Genomic DNA, 24,273 nt, shown 5'->3' with positions numbered 1-24,273 from the left:
TTCCTCATCACCTGGTTCAAATCCTGGCTCATCTGTTCCTTAAACGTAACCGCAGTTGTCTTCTGATCTGTAGAGCTGGTGCCGTGCCCTAGTCTGAGGACAGTGTGATTCTCCATAACCGGAGCTTGAGAAAAATCCAGTTTGGAATTATTTCAGACATTCCTGTCACTGTCAGGACTGGGCTGAGACCTGTCGCTCTAAAGGGGGAAGGAGTGACTGTTCTGCAGCGTCACGTGTCTGAGAGCAGGGCGTCCTGGAGCTCGTATCCAGAGCCACGAGCACAGCGGCTCCCGGCCAGGGCTGTCTGTGTGGAGGCTGCGTGCAGCACGTTCTGCCGGCTCTAACGAGGCTGTTTTAATAACCTCTGAGCCTGATATAATCCTCAAAGCCTCTCATCTGGTAGGGCTAATCGCCGCCCAGCGCCTCTTGCCCGTGTCTAGGTGAGGGCGAAGGGCAGATGATCTCGCGGAGCTGCCGGCCCTGGGAGAGGGACCCGGAGCGGGACTGTGACCTCCGACCGGTCCGCGTGTCGCACAGGCGCTCAAGCATGGCTCACCTGCCCAACACCCCGTAGAGCCGAGCGGCTGAACGCTGGGTTTTCTGACACGTGCGAGGAGTGCGGAGTGACTCACAGGCCCCCTCGCTGGGGGGGTGACACCCCGGCCCCCCGTCTGACGGCCCTAACAACTCTCTCTGCTCAGATGATCAAATAGGGATTATTTCCAGAAAAGAGGGCCTTTATTTTCGGAAGGTTTTAAGCTGGTCAAAGTGGGTCAGTCAGGGAGGCCCTTGCTGAAGGACAGAATGAACTGCTCAGACGTAAATCTTAATTAAGATGGGGAAAAAAAAAGAAAATTAGGAAAGAATGGTTTAATTAGGCGTAAAAAATTAAGGAATCACGTTGTACGGACCAGTCTCATGACACCTCTTTTGCTCCCTGAGTAGTTTCTCATCCAAAATAGTCCCCTGTGCCCACCCAAGAGTGTTCTGGAAATCCCAGCCAGGGTCCCAGTCCAGGATGAGCCCCTACATCCCAGAGATCACAGCCAGGGTCCGAGTCCAGAATGAGCCCCTACGTCTCGGAGATCACAGCCAGGGTCCCAGTCCAGGATGAGCCCCTACAGCCCTGAGATCACAGCCAGGGTCCCAGTCCAGGATGAGCCCCTACGTCTCGGAGATCACAGCCAGGGTCCCAGTCCAGGATGAGCCCCTACGTCTCGGAGATCACAGCCAGGGTCCCAGTCCAGGATGAGCCCCTACAGCCCTGAGATCACAGCCAGGGTCCCAGTCCAGGATGAGCCCCAACATCACAGAGATCACAGCCAGGGTCCCACCCTCCCACCACTATGTTAACTGTGTCTTTAAGCTTTCAGCATTGACTTACACAAGAAAACGGGGGGACATCATGTTCCTGGTGTTGAAAGGCTTTCAGAGATTACTGTTAGCATGTTATGTGCCTGCTAATCGTATTACTGTTGTGATTGTTTTGTATTAATTTGCTGTGTGTGCACTCAGGGCTTGAGCTCCACATACCGACCAGTCTGAAGCAGCGGCAGGCAGCCTCAGCCCGCGGGGCCAGCGGGTCTGACCGGGGGCTGGTTGTCCGGCGGTCCAGCTGAAGCTGACCGGTGTTTCCTCTCCCCCCAGGGGCAGGGCGATGGGCGCGAGGGGCCGGAGGGCGGCGGCGGCGGGGCCCCCGGACGGCGGCTGGGGCTGGGTGGTGCTGCTCAGCTGCTTCGTCGTCACGGGCTTCTCCTACGCCTTCCCCAAGGCGGTGAGCGTCTACTTCAAGGAGCTGATGAAGGACTTCGGTGTGGGCTACAGCGACACGGCCTGGATCTCCTCCATCATGCTGGCCATGCTGTACGGCACCGGTGAGCAGCTCAGTTTCCCAGGGAGACCCTGTACTGCCCGTTCCATGAAGACATACGATTTTCAGCATGTTTCTAGTTAAAAGTTATAGAGAAAAGGCAGACGTTGACCCCAGAGGCTGGAGGGAGATTCACTAGGCTGGGACCCAGTGAGGACCGGATATCCGGCTGCACACTGCTGTTAACAGGAGGCCTGTACAGCTGGAAAGTACTCGCTGATAAGGCACAGGCTCCCCGGGCACCTCAGCACAGACACCGGCTGTTACACAAAGACTGTAGACTGACCCCTCTCGCCTCGCCCCTCCTCTCCGCAGGCCCCGTCTCCAGCATCCTGGTCAACAGGTTCGGCTGCCGCCCCGTGATGCTGCTCGGGGGTCTCCTGGCGTCGGCCGGCATGGTGGCCGCCTCCTTCACCACCAACATCATCCAGCTCTACCTCTCCGCCGGGGTGCTCACAGGTAGGACGCCCCGCCTTCAGTCACTCTCTCGCAGGCGGTCAGCCACGCAGCTCACAGGTAGGACGCCCCGCCTTCAGTCGCTCTCTCGCAGGCGGTCAGCCACGCAGCTCACAGGTAGGACGCCCCGCCTTCAGTCGCTCTCTCGCAGGCGGTCAGCCACGCAGCTCACAGGTAGGACGCCCCGCCTTCAGTCGCTCTCTCGCAGGCGGTCAGCCACGCAGCTCACAGGTAGGACGCCCCGCCTTCAGTCGCTCTCTCGCAGGCGGTCAGCCACGCAGCTCACAGGTAGGACGCCCCGCCTTCAGTCGCTCTCTCGCAGGCGGTCAGTCACGCAGCTCACAGGTAGGACGCCCCACCTTCAGTCGCTCTCTCGCAGGCGGTCAGCCACGCAGCTCACAGGTAGGACGCCCCGCCTTCAGTCGCTCTCTCGCAGGCGGTCAGCCACGCAGCTCACAGGTAGGACGCCCCGCCTTCAGTCGCTCTCTCGCAGGCGGTCAGTCACGCAGCTCACAGGTAGGACGCCCCACCTTCAGTCGCTCTCTCGCAGGCGGTCAGCCACGCAGCTCACAGGTAGGACGCCCCGCCTTCAGTCGCTCTCTCGCAGGCGGTCAGTCACGCAGCTCACAGGTAGGACGCCCCGCCTTCAGTCGCTCTCTCGCAGGCGGTCAGCCACGCAGCTCACAGGTAGGACGCCCCGCCTTCAGTCGCTCTCTCGCAGGCGGTCAGCCACGCAGCTCACAGGTAGGACGCCCCACCTTCAGTCGCTCTCTCGCAGGCGGTCAGCCACGCAGCTCACAGGTAGGACGCCCTGCCTTCAGTCGGTCTGTCATGGGCCCTGCAGGCTGTCCAGCGGTCCTGTCGGGAGTGATCTCGTGGGTTGTAGTCTGGGAAGAAACCGCAGCAGGCAGTGACTTACTCCTGTCTCTCTTCTCTCTGCTTCTGGCTCTCCTTTACCGTCTTGCCTGCCCTCCTTACCTTCTCCTTCTCCCCCCCCCCGCCCGCAGGTCTGGGCCTGGCCCTGAACTTCCAGCCCTCCCTCATCATGCTGGGCAGCTACTTCGACAAGCGGCGCCCGCTGGCCAACGGGCTGGCGGCCGCGGGCAGCCCCGTCTTCCTGACGGCGCTCTCCCCGCTGGGGCAGGTGCTGCTGGACCACTACGGCTGGCGGGGGGGCTTCCTCATCATGGGGGGGCTGCTGCTGAACTGCTGCACCTGCGGGGCCGTGATGAGGCCCCTGGGGCGCCGTGGCGGGGGGCGGGAGGGGGCGGCCCCCCAGGAGCTGAAGGAGATGCTGCCGTCCAAGGGCGGGGCGGAGGGCGGGAGGGCCGGGAAGAGGAGCGACCGGAAGAGCAGGAGGAAGCTGCTGGACTTCAGCGTCTTCCGCAACCGGGGCTTCGTGGTCTACGCCGTGGCCAAGTTCGTGACCGTCCTGGGGCTGTTCGTGCCCCCCATCCTGCTGGTCAACTACGCCAAGGACCAGGGGGTGCCTGACCGGGAGGCGGCTTTCCTGCTGTCCATCATCGGCTTCATCGACATCTTCGCCCGGCCCACCTGCGGCGTCATCGCCGGGCTCCGCTGGGTCCGGCCCAGGGCCGCCTACTTCTTCAGCCTGGCGCTGCTGTTCAACGGGCTGACGGACGTGTGCTCCGCCCGGGCCACGGACTACCGGGGCCTGGTGGTCTTCTGCGTCTTCTTCGGCGTCTCCTACGGCATGGTGGGCGCCCTGCAGTTCGAGGTGCTCATGGGCATCGTGGGCTCCTCCGCCTTCTCCAGCGCCCTGGGGCTGGTGCTGCTCATCGAGGCCGTGGCCGTGCTCATCGGACCCCCCTCCGCAGGTGTGTGCGTGAGGGACGGGCGCGGGAAGGGGGAAGGAGGGAGGGGAGGAGAGAGGTGGGACGAGGACTCGGGGGTTTAAACTGCAGGATCCTGGGCTGGAGTGGTGCAGTAGCTCAGAGGTCAGCATTGCTGCTTCACAGCATTGAGGCCCCGGGTTCAGGCCGGTCCTGTGTGGCGGTTGTATGTTCTTACCGTGATCACTTCCGGGTGCTCTGGTTTCTTCCCACCATCCAGAGGCATGCTGGTACATTAACTGGCTTCTGGGAAAACTGGTCTGGGAAAAGTGTGGGTGTGTGTTTGTGTCTCTGCGCGTGCCCTGGGATGGACTGGCGTCCCGCCCAGGGTGTACCCTGCCTTGCGCCCAGTGCTTGCTGGGAAAGGCTCCGGCTGCCCAATGACCCTGAATTGATAGAAGCGATTAGAAAATGGATGGATAGATTCTGAGCTGCAACGGAGTTCAAGACTTAAAGGTCTTAAGAGGCTTAAGACTAAAATAAGGGGCAATGGTTCAGGGTTAATGTCTTGGTGCAGTCAACACAATGCCAACGGACTAACCCTGCCCCTGGTGTTTTGCAGGCCGGCTGGTCGACGCCTTCAACAATTACGAGCTGATCTTCTACATGGCCGGCGGCGAAGTCATCGCTGCCGCGGTCATCCTCAGTGTGGCCTCTTACTGCTGCGTGGGGCGGGGCCAGCGCTCCCGGGACACGGCCAAGGGGGCGGGGACAGACAGGGAAGCGGACTCCCCATTGGCAGACGGCAACAATGCCCACCGAAACCACTCCTCCTCCGAGCTGGCCCCGCCCAATCACCAGGAAGACCTGGCCCACGGGGGAGGGGCCTTGCGGGAGGAGGAGCTGGGGTTAAACATGGAGTGTCCGGTGGAGAGAGAGAGCTTCTGAGGTTCTTCTCCGATACTTCACTTAGCCAGTAACGTCTTGCAATAAACTCACTGCCCTTGTGACAAAAATTAAGTCTCGTCTTAAAAGGTATTATAAACGTCTTGCATTTTCCCTCTGCTGTTAAATGCTCTATATAGAGTGCCTATCGCATCTAGACCTCTCTCCTCAGACTGCACTGTCTCAATAATTGGACTGAGCCCAGAAAGCCTGAATTAAAGCTAAAAACAAAAGCCTCCATCTGGGCAAGAGAGACTTCAGCACTGTGCTTACAGCCCACCTCCTCCTCTATCTTCATGTCTCGGGCGCTGTCCCCAGTCCTCACCGCGTCAGGAACAACTGGACAGTGCCGTGGACTGTGGGGGTGCGGGGGGGTGACAGACTGCTCTCTCTCAGGGTGGAGGTACTCCAGTTGTTCACCTTATAGAGGCTCATGAAGACATGAGCTACAGCCGGTCCTGCTGTACAGTACTATTCTACTTGCATACGCTGGTGTGCTGTACAGCTCTGTTCTCTTGTGTTACTGCAGCACCAAGCCTTGGTTAGGGGTACGTGAGGGGTGTTAGTGCTGTACTGTTATAGACACGATGAATAATTCCAATTATAGACTCTTTTCTGTGGAAATAAATCGGTGTACACTTCAGGCTCCCTCACTGACAACGTCAGAAACTGGAATCTCTTGTGCTCTGTCCCTCCACACCGCGACAGGGGTGGGGAAATGAGTTTTAACCCCTGTCCCCTGCTCTCTGTCGGAGCCGCACTGAAACACCCACTTGCACTCGGGTACAGGTCCATCACAGGGGTGCGGGCCGCAGGACCCAGCAAACCCGTCCCAGACAGAACTGAAGCAGAGGGACTGGAGTGCAGACAGGCTGTCAGCAGTGAGTTTATTAACCTTAAACGTCATCATTTCCAGTTCACTTTACAAACCATTTACAGAAGGCATCCCCGCAGTGTCCACGAGTTTATAAATAAATAGAGAAGAGGGACGCGTGTCACACAGAGGCACCACACAGATCGATCGACTGATTGACGATTAGTGTCTGGTAACGACGGGGGGTTCCTGGGCTCAGGCTCGTGTCCGAGAGCGTCTGACCTCACCTCCCTGCAGCTCGCGGTGCCCATCGCTGCCGGATGGCGTCCGCCGCCGGTGCAGCCAGGCCGGGCGGGAGATGAGGTCAGAGGCGTCGAGCCCTCCGTCCAGTCAGGCTCCAGGTCGCCAGTGGAGTGGAAGCGAGATGGCGAGGCCGAAACAGAAACCGAGATGGGGAGTGAGCGGGGGGCGAGTGGTGGGGGACTGGGGGGCTCGCCTGGTGGCCACGTCGACCTGGTCGGAGGTTCGACAGAGTTTCCCAGCAGGCTCTCTGCTCAGTCCTCCCCCCAGCGGAGCGGCTGCCCTGCGCCGACAGCGATCGACCCGCCGGCCTGTCGATCGATCCCCGCGGTGGAGCAGGGAACCGGCGGCGAGGCAGGCAGACCGAATAACCGCGGCGGAAAAGCAGCGTGCCGCCCCCTGCTGGGGGGCCCCAGGGTGACAGGGTGACAAATTCCCCAGCACACCCATCGGTCTCGAGCACCGGCAGCCAACGCCGCCCTCTCTGTCTGCTTCGTGAAAGCGCGGTGGGCGCCGGCTCTGGGGTGACTGGGTGCGGGGGGAGGGGGGGGGGGACAGTCTGGGGTGACCCCGCGGGTCGCCAACAGCCAGGGCGGCAGCGTGTGGACACAGCAGGGCAGAGCACTGTGCGCTGGACACTCCCCGACGCTGCAGACAGGCCAGCGGTGCTCACAGTCACGCCACGACGCAGCCCGTCTCCGGGTCCGACGGCAGCAGCCCCGAGCCCAGCCCAGACCCGACACGGGGTCCCTCTGACGGCGATAAAGCCGCGCGTCTCGCAGCGCTGTGAAGAGAGACGATGTGCCGCGGGGGGGAGGAGCCAGCTCGACAGCAGCCGGCCTCGCGGGACCAGCAGGGGGTCGGATACAGATCCCCGCTGCAGAGCGGGCTGATCCAGTTCGGTTCGTACCTGCTGCAGGCTCTCCGGCAAATTCTACAGATGAAGCGCGAAAGCAAAACGTACTCCAGTCCATCTCCACGCCGACCGGGCATCTGCCTGGAAATGTGGAAATTTGGGAACGCTTCCAAAAACCGGGCGGGATCCGGTTTCAGCACGAGAGCCCTGCAGCAGGTAAAACCCGGACCGGCCCAGGCTGCTTTGCAAGAGGAGCTCCTGTTCCCGGCGCTAAGACTGGGAAGTGGTGGGAATCCCCCCTCCCCCAGGGCCCGCGGATTCACGGACGCCCTCACTCGTCGTCGATCAGTTTCTCGGCGCCGTTCTCCGCCTGCCCGGAGACGCCGTGGCCCGCTCGGCCTCCCTCCTCCTCCTCCTCCTCCTCCTCCTCGGCGTAGGGGTCTCTCTGGCCCCCGTAGTTGATCATGGTGCGGGACAGGTCCACCTCGATGGGGAAGACGTCGGCCTCCTTCAGCACGGCGTAGCACTCGTCGTAGTAGCGGGACATCCCGGAGACGAAGCGCTGCAGCTGGAACACGATGTCCTGGACTGCAGACACAGGGGCGCAGGGTTACTGCAGCACGGGGCTCTCAGGGGTGAGCACAGGACTTACTGACAGAGTCACTGCAGCACTCACTGTCCTCACAGAGTCACAGGGGCACTGAGCTCCTGTCCTGACAGAGTTACTTTGTCACTGAGCTCCTGTCCCGACGGACAGAGTCACTGAGCTCCTGTCCCGACGGGCAGAGTCACTGAGCTCCTGTCCCGACGGGCAGAGTCACTGCAGCACTCACTGTCCTCACAGAGTCACTGCGGCACTGAGCTCCTGTCCCGACGGACAGTCACTGAGCTCCTGTCCCGACGGACAGAGTCACTGCAGCACTCACTGTCCTCACAGAGTCACTGCAGCACTGAGCTCCTGTCCCGACGGACAGTCACTTTGTCACTGAGCTCCTGTCCCGACGGACAGAGTCACTGAGCTCCTGTCCCATCGGACAGAGTCACTGTGACACCAAGCTCCTGTCCTGACAGACACAGTCGCTGTGACACTGAGCTTCTGTCCCGACAGACAGAGAGTCACTGAGACACTGAGCTCCTGTCCCGTCAGACAGAGTCACTGAGACACTGAGCTCCTGTCCCGACAGACACAGTCGCTGTGACACCGAGCTCCTGTCCCGACGGACAGAGAGTCACCGTGACACCGAGCTCCTGTCCTGTTCTCGAAGGGATACACTGTAGACTCACTGTAATACCGAGTTACTGTTCTGACAGACAGAAGGACAGGCGGACAGACGGACCGTGCTTCTGGTCCAGCAGCTCGATCTTCTCCAGCACGTCCTTCCTCATCTTGGCGAAGCGTGTGCGGGCCTCCTGGCGGCAGCGCAGGATGAGCCGGTACTCGTAGTTGCCTGTGCTGACGCGGTACAAGGGCTCCCCCAGCGCCTGAGGTCAGAGGCAGAGTCACAGTTAACGCTGACAGGGCAGTCTGAGACAGTCCGGGCTGGACCAGACTGACAGGGCAGTCTGAGACAGTCCAGGCTGGACCGGACCAGACTGACAGGGCAGTCTGAGACAGTCCAGGCTGGACCGGACCAGACAGGACCAGGCTGACGGGTCTCAGCAGCAGGGCCAGGTACAGACGCAGCAGGGCAGTAACACTCACGATGCAGCTGTATTCCTCGTCGTCCATCTCCTTCACCTTCAGGCAGTAGGACTGAAACAGACACAGGGCTCGATCAGACTCTGGCCTACGTCCGTCTGTGGGGATCTGCTGAGCCTGTGCAGTGTGTGGGTCTGAACGCACACGAGCGCAGTGTGTGTGTGTGTGTTGAAGCACTCTGTCCTGGAAGGTGTGTGTGCCTGTATATCAGTGCAGTCTTTACACTGTGGTGAACTGTAATGTGCACTGTCACCCACCCTCCATCCCCAGTGCTGGTGACAGTATTTTAAGGATCTGTTTTACATGACATGACAACGAAGTTCGAGTGCGGAGCTGTGTCAGCGCGTGTTTATCGACAGGTTGACAATGTTTTGGCTGTGGGGCCTCCTTCAGCTCTGTTACTGCCAAAACATATGTAACACACCCGAAGGGGGCTCCACACCCGAAACATTCTGTCTCCCTTCGTTTCAGCGTGGAATAAACTTTCACCTGTTCCTTTACGCGGTTATGCGATAATATTCTGGATACTGTAATATTACGTAATGCAGCTCATTAAGAAACCGTGCAGAAGTCAGAAATCACAGTAAGAAAGACAGATATAATTAATTAGATCTATTCCGCTACCATAATGGTCACACATAGCGCCGGGTCACTAAGAGAACCGGCCGGCGGCTCACCAGGTACTCGAACTTGACGTCCAGGTACTTGCGGATGGTCAGCTTGGTGTCGGGGATGGCCTTGTGCAGGTAGGTGTTCAGGTCGTGCAGCATCTGCGGGGGGCCGGAGAGAGGGAGGGGGTGAGAACGGCTCCGGCCAGTCGACCCGTTTCACTCCGGCTTGCTCCGGGGTTTCCCGACATTCCTTAAATAGCCGGGCGCTCGACGCCCCCTCGCCCCCCGTGCGTGTCGAACCCGTGGCCGGGTGAGCTGATCGCTCAGAGCAACGGGGGGCTGCCCGGCCGGTTTTCCCCTCTCCGTAAGAAACTGCTCTGTGGAGGCCCCTGCCTGTACTCTTCCTTCATCTCTTAACTCCCACCCCCGCCGAGCGCCGAGAGAGCAGCTGCGTCTCGAACCCGCGGCCTCACCGGCTTGACGGTCTTCAGCAGCTTGATGCCGAACTTCTCGATGTTGCGGTGCGCCTCGGCGAACTTCACGAAGGCCTCGCTGGCCGCCGCCTGGGGCTCCCGCACCCCGATCACCGAGAACACGTCCCCGAACGCTGGGGGGGGGGGGAAAGGCAGGGTGAGAGGGCAGGCGCGTCCGGTCCGGGCCCTGGGGAGAACCGGGCCCTGGGGAGAACCGGACTGGACCTCCTTTCAGCTTTAAGCGAGCGCGACAGTTCGGGGCAAGAAACGGGGCGCGGTGGTTCCCCAGGTGTGGGTCTGGGACTTGGGACAGCAGAGTCAGCGAGAGGGCTGGGCGGGTTGAGGTCAGGCAGGGTCGAGTGGGCAGGCGGACAACGTACCTCGGTGTGTCTGGGACAGCTCAAAGAAAGCCCTGAGCAGCCTCTTGGTGTGCTCCATCAGCCCTGGGGACACGGACAGAGAGAGATGGTCACAGAGCTGAGCACACCGCGGCCCAGGTCAGAATCAGTCACAGGGCTGAGCACACCGCGGCCCAGGTCAGAATCAGTCACAGGGCTGAGCACACCGCGGCCCAGGTCAGAATCAGTCACAGGGCTGAGCACACCGCGGCCCAGGTCAGAATCAGTCACAGAGCTGAGCACACCGCGGCCCAGGTCAGAATCAGTCACAGAGCTGAGCACACCGCGGCCCAGGTCAGAATCAGTCACAGAGCTGAGCACACCGCGGCCCAGGTCAGAATCAGTCACAGGGCTGAGCACACCGCGGCCCAGATCAGAATCAGTCACAGGGCTGAGCACACCGCGGCCCAGGTCAGAATCAGTCACAGAGCTGAGCACACCGCGGCCCAGATCAGAATCAGTCACAGGGCTGAGCACACCGCGGCCCAGGTCAGAATCAGTCACAGGGCTGAGCACACCGCGGCCCAGGTCAGAATCAGTCACAGAGCTGAGCACACCGCGGCCCAGGTCAGAATCAGTCACAGGGCTGAGCACACCGCGGCCCAGGTCAGAATCAGTCACAGGGCTGAGCACACCGCGGCCCAGGTCAGAATCAGTCACAGGGCTGAGCACACCGCGGCCCAGGTCAGAATCAGTCACAGGGCTGAGCACACCGCGGCCCAGGTCAGAATCAGTCACAGAGCTGAGCACACCGCGGCCCAGGTCAGAATCAGTCACAGAGCTGAGCACACCGCGGCCCAGGTCAGAATCAGTCACAGAGCTGAGCACACCGCGGCCCAGGTCAGAGTCAGTCACAGAGCTGAGCACACCGCGGCCCAGGTCAGAATCAGTCACAGAGCTGAGCACACCGCGGCCCAGGTCAGAGTCAGTCACAGAGCTGAGCACTGCCATCCAGGTCAGCACAGAGAGAGACAGGCACAGCACTGAGAGTTCTGCTCTCTTACCTTTGTAAAGCTCGGCTGTTTTCTCCAGCTCCTCCAGTCTCTTCACCAGCCCGTCTGTAATCACAGAAAAGCAGTCACTCTGTCACTCCATCTCCCCATCACTGTCAAGAACCCCACCAAAACAAAATACACTCTGCTGTCTCCCGCAGACGGAGACCCGGGAGCGGAAGACAAAGAGAATAAATGAGAGCTGACAGCTGGTGGAGGAGGAGTGGACAGGGCGTCTGGACTGAGGGCAGGAGTATGCACGGAGTGAGGCGTTGGCAACAGGTTCGAACAGGTAGGAGAGTAGCAGGCACAGGTCCTGATGTTGAGCAGGGAGTAGAGACCAGCAGTCAGGCATGGAGTGGGATGGAGGCACAGGGAGTGAAGGGAACAGAAAAGGAGGTGAAGGAGAGGAGGAAGAGAAGCGTGAACGGGACAGACAGCAGTGTGCAGGGGTCAGAGGTCAGGGCTGGAAGACACATGCACTGAACACACTGCAGTGTTCAGGGTCCGAGGTCAGGGCTGGAAGGGACAGAGGGAGCGCAGTCGGGCCGCAGCCCCGGAGTGTCTCACCGTTGCACAGGATGGCTCTGCTCAGCCCCAGGGCGTCGGCCGTCCCCGAGCTCATGTTCTCCACCAGCCGGTGCTTCACCTTCTTCAGCACTGCAACACAGCACAGCGCGGGCCTCAACACAGCACAGCACAGCGCGGCGCGGGCCTCAACACAGCACAGCACAGAGCGGGCCTCAACACAGCGCGGGCCTCAGCACAGCACAGCGCGGGCCTCAGCACAGCACAGCACAGCGTGGGCCTCAGCACAGCACAGCACAGCGCGGGCCTCAGCACAGCGCGGGCCTCAGCACAGCGCGGGCCTCAGCACAGCACAGCGCGGGCCTCAGCACAGCACAGCGCGGGCCTCAGCACAGGCCTCAACACAGCACAGAGCGGGCCTCAACACAGCACAGAGCGGGCCTCAACACGGTGCAGGTCTGAACACAACAATAGAAGCCTGCTGGCGACAGAGCAGCACAGGCCTGAGCACTGTACCTATGTCCAGCGATTTGCCTTGCTTGGGGTCGGCCTGCAGCTTGTTGTAGTGGATGTTGACTTCACCCTGCGGGGGGGAGGGGAGAGGGGCGATGAGGACTCTGCGTGTTTCGCTCCCATGCGCATGAAATTAACTTCTTTTTCCTTCTGACTGCGTTCTCTGGGAAGTGGGAAAATCTCTCCAGCAGCACTTATCGTGTCGCAGCGCCGCCCCACAGAGCCCTCTGTCTTTGCACACTGCTCCAGGGGATACAGCTGTGCCCCAGCCAGTACGTGAATCCGCAGCTTCCCAGGTCCCAGCTCAGAGTCCAACACGGCTGAGAACCGGCGGTACGAGCTAATCCTTTAATACAGGCAGCGCGGGCGCCCCTGATGTCCCTCTCATACCACAGAGCCAGATCACAGTGTCAGCAGACCGGACACTGTACTGTATCAATGGGGCTTAATCCTCAGTGCCTGGCTACTACCGTAATTATCAGAGTAGAGGGGCCTCGTCCGTTCTCACGCAGTGCCACTGTGTCTTCTGTTTTCTAGTACCCATCTCAGGACGCGGTGCGTTACGGTAGAGGGGGCAGCTGGCTTTGGAAAAGCCTAGAGACAGGGTGTTAGTCTGTCTGGACCCCCGCAGAGAGAGCAGGACTCTTCATCCGCACAACTGAAGTGTCTGAAGACCACAGGCAGGAGCCCAGTAAGTTCATGTCTTTTATTTTCCCCAGTGGTGATTATTATCAGGTCAGCTCGTAACACACGCTAATCGAAAAAGGAATGCAGCTGATATTCTGTATATGAATATGAACTAGTTTTTATTTTCGAACTCAAAGTTACAGGGTTGTTCTGATATTTTGTAGTGAATCAGGTGAATTCCTGATGTAGCTGTGGCAGTGAGCTCTCTCTGTAGGGCGAGGAGCAGTGGGCTGGGCTGCTGGTTCTCAGGGGTCAGCAGCTCTAATCCAGTGATCTGCTCCTGCACACTGGCGGGGCACAGACACTGAGCACAGACATGGGGGTTACTGCTGCCTGTTTCTGGGCACGTTTGCTCTCCTCTTCTCCTCCCCCCTCCCTCACTGTTCCTCTAGCTCAGTCTTTCAATTTTTCTCTCTCTCCCCCCTCCCTCCCTCACTGTGTCTCTGCTGAATACATGAATGAAGGCAATGTTTACTGAGGAGGAATCCCTCCCGGACTCTCCTATCTCCCATTTCTCCTTCCTTCCCACCCCCCTTCCTCCTCCCTCCTCTTCCCCTTGCCTGCCAAGACCCTTCCTCCTGACCTCTGACCCCTGTCATTGACCCTTGACCCTGACCAGAAGCTTGACTCTGATTGGTATCATGGCCCCCACCTTGATCCTGACCTTGACCCTTGACCCCAATCGGTACCCTGACCATGACCCTTGACCCTGGCCAGTACCTTGACAGCCTGGATCATCTTGGCCACCTCCACCTTGGTCTTGCCCTTCACCGGCTTGCCGTTGACCCCGGTGATCTCGTCTCCCGCCGCCAGCGTGCCGTCCAGCGCCGCCGGCGTGTTGTCGAACACCTGAGGGGGCGAGGGGCAGAGCCGTGACATGCTGGACCGACAGGTAACAGAGCCACAGCGACGGTGCCCGGCCCCTTCACGACACAGCTGGATGAGACCCTCTAATTAACAGAGGAGGCACGTCTTTACACAAAGGGTGGAGGGTGCCTGGAACAAGCTAGCCAGCCATGCTGTTGAAGCTGATACCTTGGCTTGTGTGTGGGGTACCTGCACTGCGTACAGACAGGGGCAGTACTGTAGAGTATGGGGTACCTGCACTGCGTAGAGACAGGGACAGCACTGTAGAGTATTTGTACCTGCACTGCGTACAGACAGGGGCAGTGCTGTAGAGTGTGTGGTACCTGCACTGCGTACAGACAGGGACAGCACTGTAGAGTATGGGGTACCTGCACTGTGTACACACAGTACTGTAGAGTGTGGGGTACCTGCACTATGTACAGACAGGGGCAGTGCTGTAGAGTGTGGGGTACCTGCACTATGTACAGACAGGGGCAGTGCTGTAGAGAGTGGGGTACCTGCACTGTGTACACACAGTGCTGTAGAGTGTGGGGTACCTGCACTATGTACAGACAGGGGCAGTGCTGTAGAGAGTGGGGTACCTGCACTATGTACAGACAGGGACAGTACTGTAGAGTGTGGGGTACCTGCACAGTGTACAGACAGTACTGTAGAGAGTGGGGTACCTGCACTATGTACAGACAGGGGCAGTACTGGGCTCCCCCTCCAATGCTGATCCCAATCAGGTTCTGAGAGTCCTTCTTCAGGGTGACCGTGCCCGGGACGGTGGGGATCCCCCTGTGGGAACAACAGGTATTGACGAACCCCCCTTCAAAGCTGTCAGGGAGGCTGCTGTAGGCCTGGTTCCCAGCATCAGGGCCAGTGAGCAGCAGCCTGGGGCCCAGTCTGAGCCAAGGAGGCAGAACGTGTTGAACAGCGCTGTTTATTTTTCTCAAAATATTAACGCAGCCACAGCAAAACACGTGACCATCTGCAATGAAGCCGTGCCTAGATAACGAGAATGATATCTCACAAGAGTTTCTACAGTTCTTTAGGCTCATGTCCTCCTCCAGGGAGATTTCTAGGGGTTACATATCAGCAAAATAAGCAGTGTCTCAAATTAAGGAAATGATTTCAAATTAACTAACAGCAAATGGACACCAGGGCAATGACAAAATATGCATTTATAGTACTAGAAAGTAAAAAAAGTAATGAGAATGAGCAGATTTTTTGTACTACAATAAAATGTCCTCCATTGTTTAGCAGAACTCCCAGCCGACTTTTTGCTGGAATCAAGTATATGCAAATTTAAGGCAAAACTGGTAACACGTCATGCCTCCTCCGGAGTGCTGGAATGACGAGCGCAGCTCTGTTCGCCGGTGTGCCTACATGCCAGGAGCAGATTCCAGACAGGAGGAGACATTCCTGCTCTGGAATGGGTCCAGGAGGGTGAGCACATGTGTTCCTGGGTGAGAAGCATCGTCCTGCACTGAGGGGCTGATGGAACCGATCCCTACCAGCCTTGATACGGACAAGCTGCCCAGTCAGGCTGCCGAAGCCTTGTTTCATATCCTTGTTTCTCAGGGGAAACAGATGGACAAGATCTCTGGATCAATAACTTGCAAATGAGCTAACAGGCAATCACTCACAGCTTGTCCTCCTCCAGCTCGTACTCCATGTCTGTGAACATCCCAGGCCTGCTCACTCCCTGGAAAGCGCGCCCTGGTGGAGAGAGGCAGGGGAGACAAAAACCGGACAAGACCTTTACTCACACTCCCTCAGGTACAACGAGCAGGGGGCACAAGAGGAAACTGTCTGGAGGAGCATTCAAAAAACCGAGAACAGGAGGAGCTTCTTTACACAAAGGGTGGTGGGAGTGTGGAACAAGCTTCCCATCTATGCTGTTGAAGTCATAATCCTGATTTATTTCAAGAGGTGATGAACTGGATGAGGTCTTGGGATCCAATAACTGCGCAAGGGGGCTTTTTCATGTTCTGTTGAAACCATCCTGAATTATTTGAATAACGGCATGTGTCAGAGGCTGGTTTGCACAGATCGCCCAGAGCCGCCGCTGGCTGGAAGCCCCTGGGTCCCAGTGTTTGATGCACAGGAGTACGGGAGCGTGCTGCCCCAACACGCAGGCGTTCAAACCCGGCTCAGCGCGGAACAGGGCGCCCCCTAGCGCCTCCGCGCTGTAACGCGACACCTGCCAGGAGCGGCGCTGGAGCCGGGTGTCGACAGAGCCCCGTGCAGATCCTCGGGAGCTGCTGTGACAACGGGATGATCCATTCGCACTGTTGCCTGGACACAAATGAGATGCGAGCGACAGGAACACCCAGCGGGTCTGACCGCGCCGGCCCACCTGATCGCTTATCGACAGTGCGGTGTCCCCTGATCGATTATGGACAGTGCAGCGTCCTGACAGCTGACATCGTTTCACCGTGCCTATCACACCCTTACCGTCAACCGCTTGGAGGGAGAGATGTATAGTTTTTTTGATGCAATCGCATCATTTGCAGTTCGACCACCGGACGAGTGTATCTAGCCAGGCGATGTGTATGCAGACGCATATATAAATAATTACCCACAGAATTAACATCGGCGATAATACTGGAATTCTCTTACCTTTTAGGTTTCAGGCGCGCCCGAGGCAAACCGGGGCTTTTAACCAGACGAGCAAACGAGTGTGTTTATTCGTCCCAATTTTCCACACAGGTTATTCCCCCTCTCCTGATTCATCGACACGTCGATATCTTATTCCTCCGTCCACCTGCATCTACCGACACAGGTTGGGCTCTGTTTGTTTAAACGCGTCACTTCCGGACCAACACCGGAAAAACCCGCATCCTTCGCCTGCTCCCTCCAGCATCCCACAATTCCACTCTCTCGCCCCCCCACAGTCGTCTAGCTTCCAAAGGGTGGCCTCTGCTGTTGCAAGGTGGTATTACACCCGGAGTGTTTTTAAAATGTATTACTATAGAAAGGAAAATACAGCAATTACGGGCAATTAATCTAGACACACGCGCACTTGAAGGAGGCTCCACAGCCGAAACGTTGTGTCTCTTTTCTTTTCCTATCAGCGTGAAATAAATCTTAACCTGTTCCTACATATAGACACTGAAAAACAACAATAAAAACCAACATCAAATGAGTAAAGCTAGAACATTGTCCACATTGTGAGCGTTACGTTCTAGGTGGAAGAGGGGTATCTGGTAGGTTCTGCTTCTACAAGAAGCTAAAGGTGAGTTTGACAGGTGTCAATCTGAAGAAATCACAGACTCCAATCCAGTTGCATGTCTGGTTCTGGTGAACACTTCCAATCTTAGCTGAGGTCAAGAAAGGGAATTCTAACATCTGGGGTAGGAAATATGATAATATAAACACATCTGGAAAAAGGATGACTGAGAGAACTTTCCCCTTCATCAGAGGGCAAGGACATTCTGATGATAGAGATGATGAGTCTCTCGTCAGGGCAAGATCGCGTGCAGTTTTCTTCCCAGCCCGCCAAAAACTCAAGACAATCATTTTAAAATACCTAACAGAGGAGAGGAATTCCCAAGAGAAAGGCTTAACTGTGACTGTGGCGCCTGGAGCACTGATGAGGAAGGCAGCTGGGCTGCGCACAGCAAGCGACAGCAGGCGTCAGTGTTCCCGAGCTGTGTGGAGAATCAGGCGGGACGTCTGAATCTCTCAGCGCCATGGAGAGCTGTTAGACAGCTCAGCTTGTCCTTTCCCCACCTGCTCCTGCTCTGCTGCTGCGGTAACCCGCTCATCTGCGCGCGGACAAGGGCATCGTTTGAAATGTCCTGGCGCCTGGTTACACCGATCGATGATAGATGAGGGATTACTCGTCGATGAAAAGTTTTTCAACGTGTATTGGAGACTGGTCTGGTTTAGGGTTGCCTCCCGGTATCCTGATCCCGGGGCAGCTGGTGACAGGGAAGGGTTTTCCGGTCGTTCCCAAACTTCAAACGGATTGCGCGAGGACGAGCTCACAACGTAGCCTCTGGTGTGCAAACTCACCCTTCAGATCCGGGATGAATGAAAACAGAGGAAAACGTGAAGCCGTGGCTTTGCCAAGTACTGTAAAAGCCAGCCAGACTCACACACAGAGACACATGCCGCACACTGGGCACTGTGGGCCAACCTGCCCTGATCTGCCATTACTAACCACCAGCGCTGGGCTGGGCGTGGGGGCGGGGCTGTCTGGTCAGCAGAAGATGGTGATGGGTGAGTCAGCGGTCAGCGGTCAGCTGATACAGCCTGGCACAGCCTGATTCACAGGCATTGTCTGCAGTTGCTGGGGGGGTGTGAATTGATTTTTCAATCGCACCCACTCTCTCTCTCTTTCTCTCTCTCTCTCTCTCTCTCTGGCTCTTTGGCTCATATCGATCTCTGCCTTGCAGGAGGCTGCTGTGAAAAGTCACACGCAGGCGCCTGTAACCTGTGTGAATGAAGAAAGTCAAACCACTCAGTGAGTCAGTCTGGAGGTGTGTCAGACAGTCTGGCAGAGTGACAGTGTGTTAGTCGGTCAGAGTGGCTATCTGACAGTGTATCTCAGTGTGTTAGTCAGTGTGTCAGTCAGTCTGACAGTGTGTTAGTCAGTCAGTGTGTCAGTCTAGGGGGGGGTCAGTCAGTCTAACAGTGTGTTAGTCAGTCAGTGTGTCAGTCTAGGGGAGTGTCAGTCAGTCAGTCTGACAGTGTGACAGTCTGTCAATGCCCAGTTCATCTGCTGGTTTGCCCATTGATGGGTGTTTCCCAGTGCTCCCAGTTTCCCTGTCCATCACCAGCTTGAGACCGTGTGTCTGAGAGTCACTGCACTGTGCTGAGGGACAGCAGATCAGGAACTACACACCCAGAGGCTCAGTGACCCTTGTCCTGTAATTGCTGAGGTCTGTTAATAAATGACTGGGGGAGAGGCAGGGAAGAGGTTCAGGAGATACACTGAGAGAGAGAGAGCACCTCTGCAGATCGCTCTCCTGCTTGAAGAAGTGCAACAGTCTTCATTCCTCTCTCTCCCACAGAGGACATCAGCACAAACGGCCCCTCTTGACTCTGGATCCGAGACCACAGCATGTCGGTAAGTGCCTATACCAATCCTCTACGTGCACATTACAGCCGGCTCGGTGTACTTGGTGGTCGCGGTTGTGATAGATAGATACTTTATTGATCCCGTGAGGGAAATCGCCCATGATATGGCCTTGCACGCCCAGCTGTAGTGTTGGTGAAGAGACACAGACTGTGTGGAACTGGCAGGACCCTTTCTGAAGCCTGAGGAGCACAGGCCTGTGTCTGTGTCTCCTGGAAAAGGGTCTTTTCCAGCCTGACGCAGCACAGCAGTGCTTCTCAAACAGGGCCTCCGACATTAGGGAAAGAAGCAGGAACTGCGCAGGACAGCTTCTGAGTCACTAGAGGTCACCCTGCCTCTACTGGTTGTCATTCCAGCTGAGTTCTGGTCCCCCAGTGGTGCTTGATGACTCAGTTAAGAGAGATAAGATCACTTTATTGGCCCTGTACAATCTCTTGCATTAGGAATGTGTCTTTTCACAGACCCCAGCTTGCTCTCCATGAGACACACAGACAGGGAGAGAAGCTGGGGGTCAGAGCGCAGGGTCAGCCATTGTACAGCACCCCTGGAGCAGTTGGGTTGAAGGGCCTTGCTCAGGGGCCCAACGGAGTAGGATTCCTCTGCTGGCCACAGGATTCGAACTGCAACCTTCCGGCACCCAGCACAGATCCTCAGCCACAGAGCCACCGCTCCGGCCCCAGTTGATCTGCTGGCTTGTATTTAAGCCTTTTATTAAACTTTTTTGTTTTTTTTCCCATCAGTCCCAAATGTCAGAAATACCCGACTTCAGGGGCACCGCTTCTGACAGCCCCGCACACAGGAGTTCTTGATGTCTCTCCCGAATTTGCTGGCTGATATTTTTGATTAGACAGCTCTTAATTGTTTAATTTGATTGGTAACTGTGTGTCCGATCCCCCGGCAGGAGTTTGAGGTGAAGAACATGGAGCTGAGGACTGGAGACAAGCTGAAGATCAAGGGGAAGATACTGGAGGATGCAGAGAGGTGAGCAGGTGTTACAAATGATTATTTAACTGTCTAGAGTTCTGTTTTCCATAAAAACATTACAGACTTTCCTGCTGGCTATAACAATAGCTCTAGGGATCTTCACTTTTATTAAACACGATACAGTGCCTTTAGGTCAGTGATCTTACAGTAATAACACACTGTCCAGTGATCTCACACTGCAGTCTCACTGTACAATCACTGTTGTCCGGTCCAGTGATCTCACACTGCACTCACACTGTACAGTCACTGGAGTCCAGTCCAGTGATCTCACACTGCAGTCACACTGTACCACTGGAGTCCAGTCCAGAGATCTCACACTGCAGTCACACTGTACAGTCACTGGAGTCCAGTCAACTCATCTCACACTGCGGTCACACTGTACAGTCACTGGAGTCCAGTCCAGTGATCTCTCACTGCAGTCACACTGTACAGTCACTGGAGTCCAGTCCAGTGATCTCACACTGTAGACACACTGTACCACTGGAGTCCAGTCCAGTGATCTCACACTGTAGACACACTGTACAGTCACTGGAGTCCAGTCCAGTGATCTCACACTGTAGTCACACTGTACAGTCACTGGAGTCCAGTCCAGTGATCTCACACTGTAGACACACTGTACCACTGGAGTCCAGTCCAGTGATCTCACACTGTAGACACACTGTACAGTCACTGGAGTCCAGTCCAGTGATCTCACACTGTAGACACACTGTACAGTCGCTGGAGTCCAGTCCAGTGATCTCTCACTGCAGTCACACTGTACAGTCACTGGAGTCCAGTCCAGTGATCTCACACTGCAGTCACACTGTACAGTCACTGGAGTCCAGTCCAGTGATCTCACACTGCAGTCACACTGTACAGTCACTGGAGTCCAGTCCAGTGATCTCTCACTGCAGTCACACTGTACAGTCACTGGAGTCCAGTCCAGTGATCTCTCACTGCAGTCACACTGTACAGTCACTGGAGTCCAGTCCAGTGATCTCTCACTGCAGTCACACTGTACAGTTACTGGAGTCCAGTCCAGTGATCTCACACTGCAGTCACACTGTACAGTTGCTGGAGTCCAGTCCAGTGATCTCACACTGCAGTCTCACTGTACAGTGACTACAGTCTAGTAGTCATGCATTAAGTCAGAGAGTGGACAGGAGAAGATCATGATGTGCAGGAGTGATTCCCAGTTCAGTGTGAGTGACAGATACAAGCCCATCACCACCTCTCTTCCTTCAGGTTCCAGATTGACCTGGGGTGTGGTCCAGAGGACCTGGCCCTGCACTTTAACCCCCGTTTCCATGACGGTGTGGACGGCGAGGTCATCGTGTGCAACTCGAAGCGCGAGGGCAGCTGGGGCTCGGAGCAGAGGGACCGGACTTTCCCCTTTCAGAGGGGGGCGGAGGTCAAGGTGAGAGAGAGCGGCCCCCCCCGGTCCGTCAGGCAGTCTGCCTCGTCGCCCTGTCTCCTCTCCCAGCACCCCTCACTCTCGCCATCACTCTCCCTGAGGGTCACTCCCGGGAGTGACGGGGTCTGCCCTCACCCCCCCAGTCTCCCCGCCAGTCCCCAGCCATGGCCACTGACCCCTCTCTCTTGCTTCACTGTCCCTGATGGGATATTTGATTTGCAGGCAGGTGAAGGCATGACAAGCAGGACGATTGGGTGGCTCTGTGGCTCAGGATCTGTGCCTGGGGCTGGAAGGTTGCCGGTTCAAATCCTGTGGCTGGCAGAGAAATCCTACTCTACTGGGCCTCTGAGCAAGGCCCTCAACCCCAGCTGCTCCAGGGGTGCTGACCCTGTGCTCTGACCCCCAGCTTCTCTCCCTGTCTGTGTGTCTCATGGAGAGCAAGCTGGGGTCTGCGAAAAGACACATTCCTACTGCAAGAAATTGTATAGGGCCAATAAAGTGATCTGATCTTAAATACATTTAACACACAATCCATGTAACAGGTGTGTGGGGAAAAAGAACATAAAAATATATAAAGTAAATGTATAGTCAGTTGTACGTTTGAGTAGGTTGATAGCTGTGAGAATAAAAGATGACAAGTTCTATTGTTCTTGAATTAGGGCAGCTTAAATCTACACCCAGATGGAAATTCACTGTGCCAGGGTGTGGTCCTGACAGTCAGTGATTGAACTGGCCTTCTGCACTATTGCTTGACGTAGCTGTCTGAATGTCTCTGTCCCTGTCGATACCAGCTGAAGTGACGCACCATTCCTAACCCTCGCTCTCTGTCGCCCTCTGCCACAGCTGACCGTGAAGGTGACGGGGCAGGGGTTCGAGGTGGAGCTGCCGGACGGTCGGGAGCTGTTTTTCCCTGACCACCTGGGACAGGACACGCTGACCTACATCAGGGTCAGAGGTCACTTCAAGGTCACCTCCTTCAAGTTCAGCTGAGCTGCTCAATAAACTGCTGCTGAGAGTCAGGCCCCTGGTGTCTGTGTGTTGGGATAGAGTGGGGTCTGTGTGTGGGTGTGGAGTGGGGTGGGTCTCTCCAGTGTCTGTGTGTTGGGGTGGAGTGGGGTGGGTCTCTCCAGTGTCTGTGTGTGGGTGTGGAGTGGGGTGGGTCTCTCCAGTGTCTGTGTGTTGGGGTGGAGTGGGGTCTGTGTGTGGGTGTGGAGTGGGGTGGGTCTCTCCAGTGTCTGTGTGTTGGGGTGGAGTGGGGTGGGTCTCTCCAGTGTCTGTGTGTGGGTGTGGAGTGGGGTGGGTCTCTCCAGTGTCTGTGTGTTAGGATGGAGTGGGGTGGGTCTCTCTGGTGTCTGTGTGTGGGTGTGGGGTGGGGTGGGTCTCTCCAGTGTCTGTGTGTGGGTGTGGAGTGGGGTGGGTCTCTCCAGTGTCTGTGTGTGGGTGTGGAGTGGGGTGGGTCTCTCCAGTGTCTGTGTGTTGGGGTGGAGTGGGGTGGGTCTCTCCAGTGTCTGTGTGTGGGTGTGGAGTGGGGTGGGTCTCTCCAGTGTCTGTGTGTTGGGGTGGAGTGGGGTGGGTCTCTCTGGTGTCTGTGTGTGGGTGTGGAGTGGGGTGGGTCTCTCCGGTGTCTGTGTGTTGGGGTGGAGTGGGGTGGGTCTCTCCGGTGTCTGTGTGTGGGTGTGGAGTGGGGTGGGTCTCTCCGGTGTCTGTGTGTTGGGGTGGAGTGGGGTGGGTCTCTCCAGTGTCTGTGTGTGGGTGTGGAGTGGGGTGGGTCTCTCCAGTGTCTGTGTGTGGGTGTGGAGTGGGGTCGGTCTCTCCAGTGTCTGTGTGTGGGTGTGGAGTGGGGTGGGTCTCTCCAGTGTCTGTGTGTTGGGGTGGAGTGGGGTCTGTGTGTTGGGGTGGAGTGGGGTCTGTGTGTGGGTGTGGAGTGGGGTCGGTCTCTCCAGTGTCTGTGTGTGGGTGTGGAGTGGGGTGGGTCTCTCCAGTGTCTGTGTGTTGGGGTGGAGTGGGGTGGGTCTCTCCAGTGTCTGTGTGTTGGGGTGGAGTGGGGTCTGTGTGTTGGGGTGGAGTGGGGTCTGTGTGTGGGTGTGGAGTGGGGTGGGTCTCTCCAGTGTCTGTGTGTTGGGGTGGAGTGGGGTCTGTGTGTTGGGGTGGAGTGGGGTCTGTGTGTGGGTGTGGAGTGGGGTCGGTCTCTCCAGTGTCTGTGTGTTGGGATGGAGTGGGGTGGGTCTCTCCAGTTGTGTGTTGGGGTGGAGTGGGGTCGGTCTCTCCAGTGTCTGTGTGTTGGGGTGGAGTGGGGTGGGTCTCTCCAGTGTCTGTGTGTTGGGATGGAGTGGGGTGGGTCTCTCCAGTTGTGTGTTGGGGTGGAGTGGGGTGGGTCTCTCCAGTGTCTGTGTGTTGGGGTGGAGTGGGGTGGGTCTCTCAGTGTCTGTGTGAATGGCTTTCAGCTAAGCTTTAGCTGTTGGACAAAAGATCTTATATTTCCCTCTGGAAGGCACTGGAAGATGAGGGATTCATGCTGGACTCAATGATTGTGAGGTGTCCAGGTCCTGCAGCTATAAAGCAGGTCCAGATCACCACCCCTCTGCACCATGCCTGACGGTGGGCATGAGGTTCGTGAGGTGACACACAGTGTTTGGTGTGCACCAAATATGTCATTTTGCATTATGACCACATAACCCCACTTTGGTCTCATCTGTCCAGAGGACATTGTTCCAGAAGCCTTGTGGCTCATCCAGGTGCTGTTTTGTAAACCTCTTTGTGCAGAGAAGGGTTTCTCCTGGATGCTTGTTCAGTCTTTTCCTAATGGCAGAATCATGAACTCTAATGCCTACCGTATTGACAGAGGCCCGTAGATCCCTGGATGTAGCTCTGAGGGTTTTCTGTGATCTCTAGGAACATCACACAGTCTGATCTTGGGGTGAATTTGCAGGGATGCAAATAGAAAGCTTCTGAATGCTGGCTGACATTTTTGTTAAATAATAACAAAATCAAATCTGTGTGTGTTATTTGTGATGAGATAACATTTA

The 24,273-nt window shown here is 57.0% G+C and overlaps 3 protein-coding genes across 3 annotated transcripts; 2 read left to right on the top strand and 1 right to left on the bottom strand.

Moving 5' to 3' along the window:
- The first annotated feature begins 1,651 nt into the window (after positions 1 to 1,651).
- On the top strand, positions 1,652 to 5,108 carry slc16a8 (solute carrier family 16 member 8). Its single transcript, XM_088930726.1, has 4 exons — positions 1,652 to 1,874; positions 2,186 to 2,329; positions 3,334 to 4,164; positions 4,742 to 5,108. The coding sequence occupies exons 1-4, from the start codon at positions 1,658 to 1,660 to the stop codon at positions 5,065 to 5,067; spliced, it is 1,518 nt and encodes a 505-aa protein (XP_088786852.1). The 5' UTR covers positions 1,652 to 1,657; the 3' UTR covers positions 5,068 to 5,108.
- An 818-nt stretch (positions 5,109 to 5,926) lies between these two features.
- On the bottom strand, positions 5,927 to 16,608 carry pick1 (protein interacting with prkca 1). Its single transcript, XM_088930449.1, has 13 exons — positions 16,407 to 16,608; positions 15,431 to 15,503; positions 14,468 to 14,579; positions 13,656 to 13,784; positions 12,252 to 12,318; positions 11,778 to 11,867; positions 11,220 to 11,273; positions 10,198 to 10,260; positions 9,818 to 9,951; positions 9,411 to 9,503; positions 8,737 to 8,787; positions 8,372 to 8,516; positions 5,927 to 7,622 (listed from the first exon to the last, which is right to left on the bottom strand). The coding sequence occupies exons 2-13, from the start codon at positions 15,469 to 15,471 to the stop codon at positions 7,366 to 7,368; spliced, it is 1,236 nt and encodes a 411-aa protein (XP_088786575.1). The 5' UTR covers positions 15,472 to 15,503; positions 16,407 to 16,608; the 3' UTR covers positions 5,927 to 7,365.
- Positions 16,609 to 18,725: 2,117 nt separating this feature from the next.
- LOC148821566 (galectin-2-like) lies at positions 18,726 to 22,267 on the top strand. Its single transcript, XM_088931154.1, has 4 exons — positions 18,726 to 18,861; positions 19,772 to 19,851; positions 21,079 to 21,250; positions 22,091 to 22,267. Exons 1-4 carry the CDS (start codon positions 18,856 to 18,858, stop codon positions 22,235 to 22,237), a joined length of 405 nt encoding a protein of 134 aa, XP_088787280.1. The 5' UTR covers positions 18,726 to 18,855; the 3' UTR covers positions 22,238 to 22,267.
- Positions 22,268 to 24,273: the final 2,006 nt, after the last annotated feature.

The sequence above is a fragment of the Atractosteus spatula genome, chromosome 13 (genome assembly GCF_055471065.1).
Source record: "Atractosteus spatula isolate fAtrSpa1 chromosome 13, fAtrSpa1.hap1, whole genome shotgun sequence".
In the NCBI taxonomy this organism is placed as follows: Eukaryota; Metazoa; Chordata; class Actinopteri; order Semionotiformes; family Lepisosteidae; genus Atractosteus; species Atractosteus spatula.
Note: the sequence above shows the minus strand (reverse complement) of the source record. Positions and strands in the feature narration are given on the sequence as shown.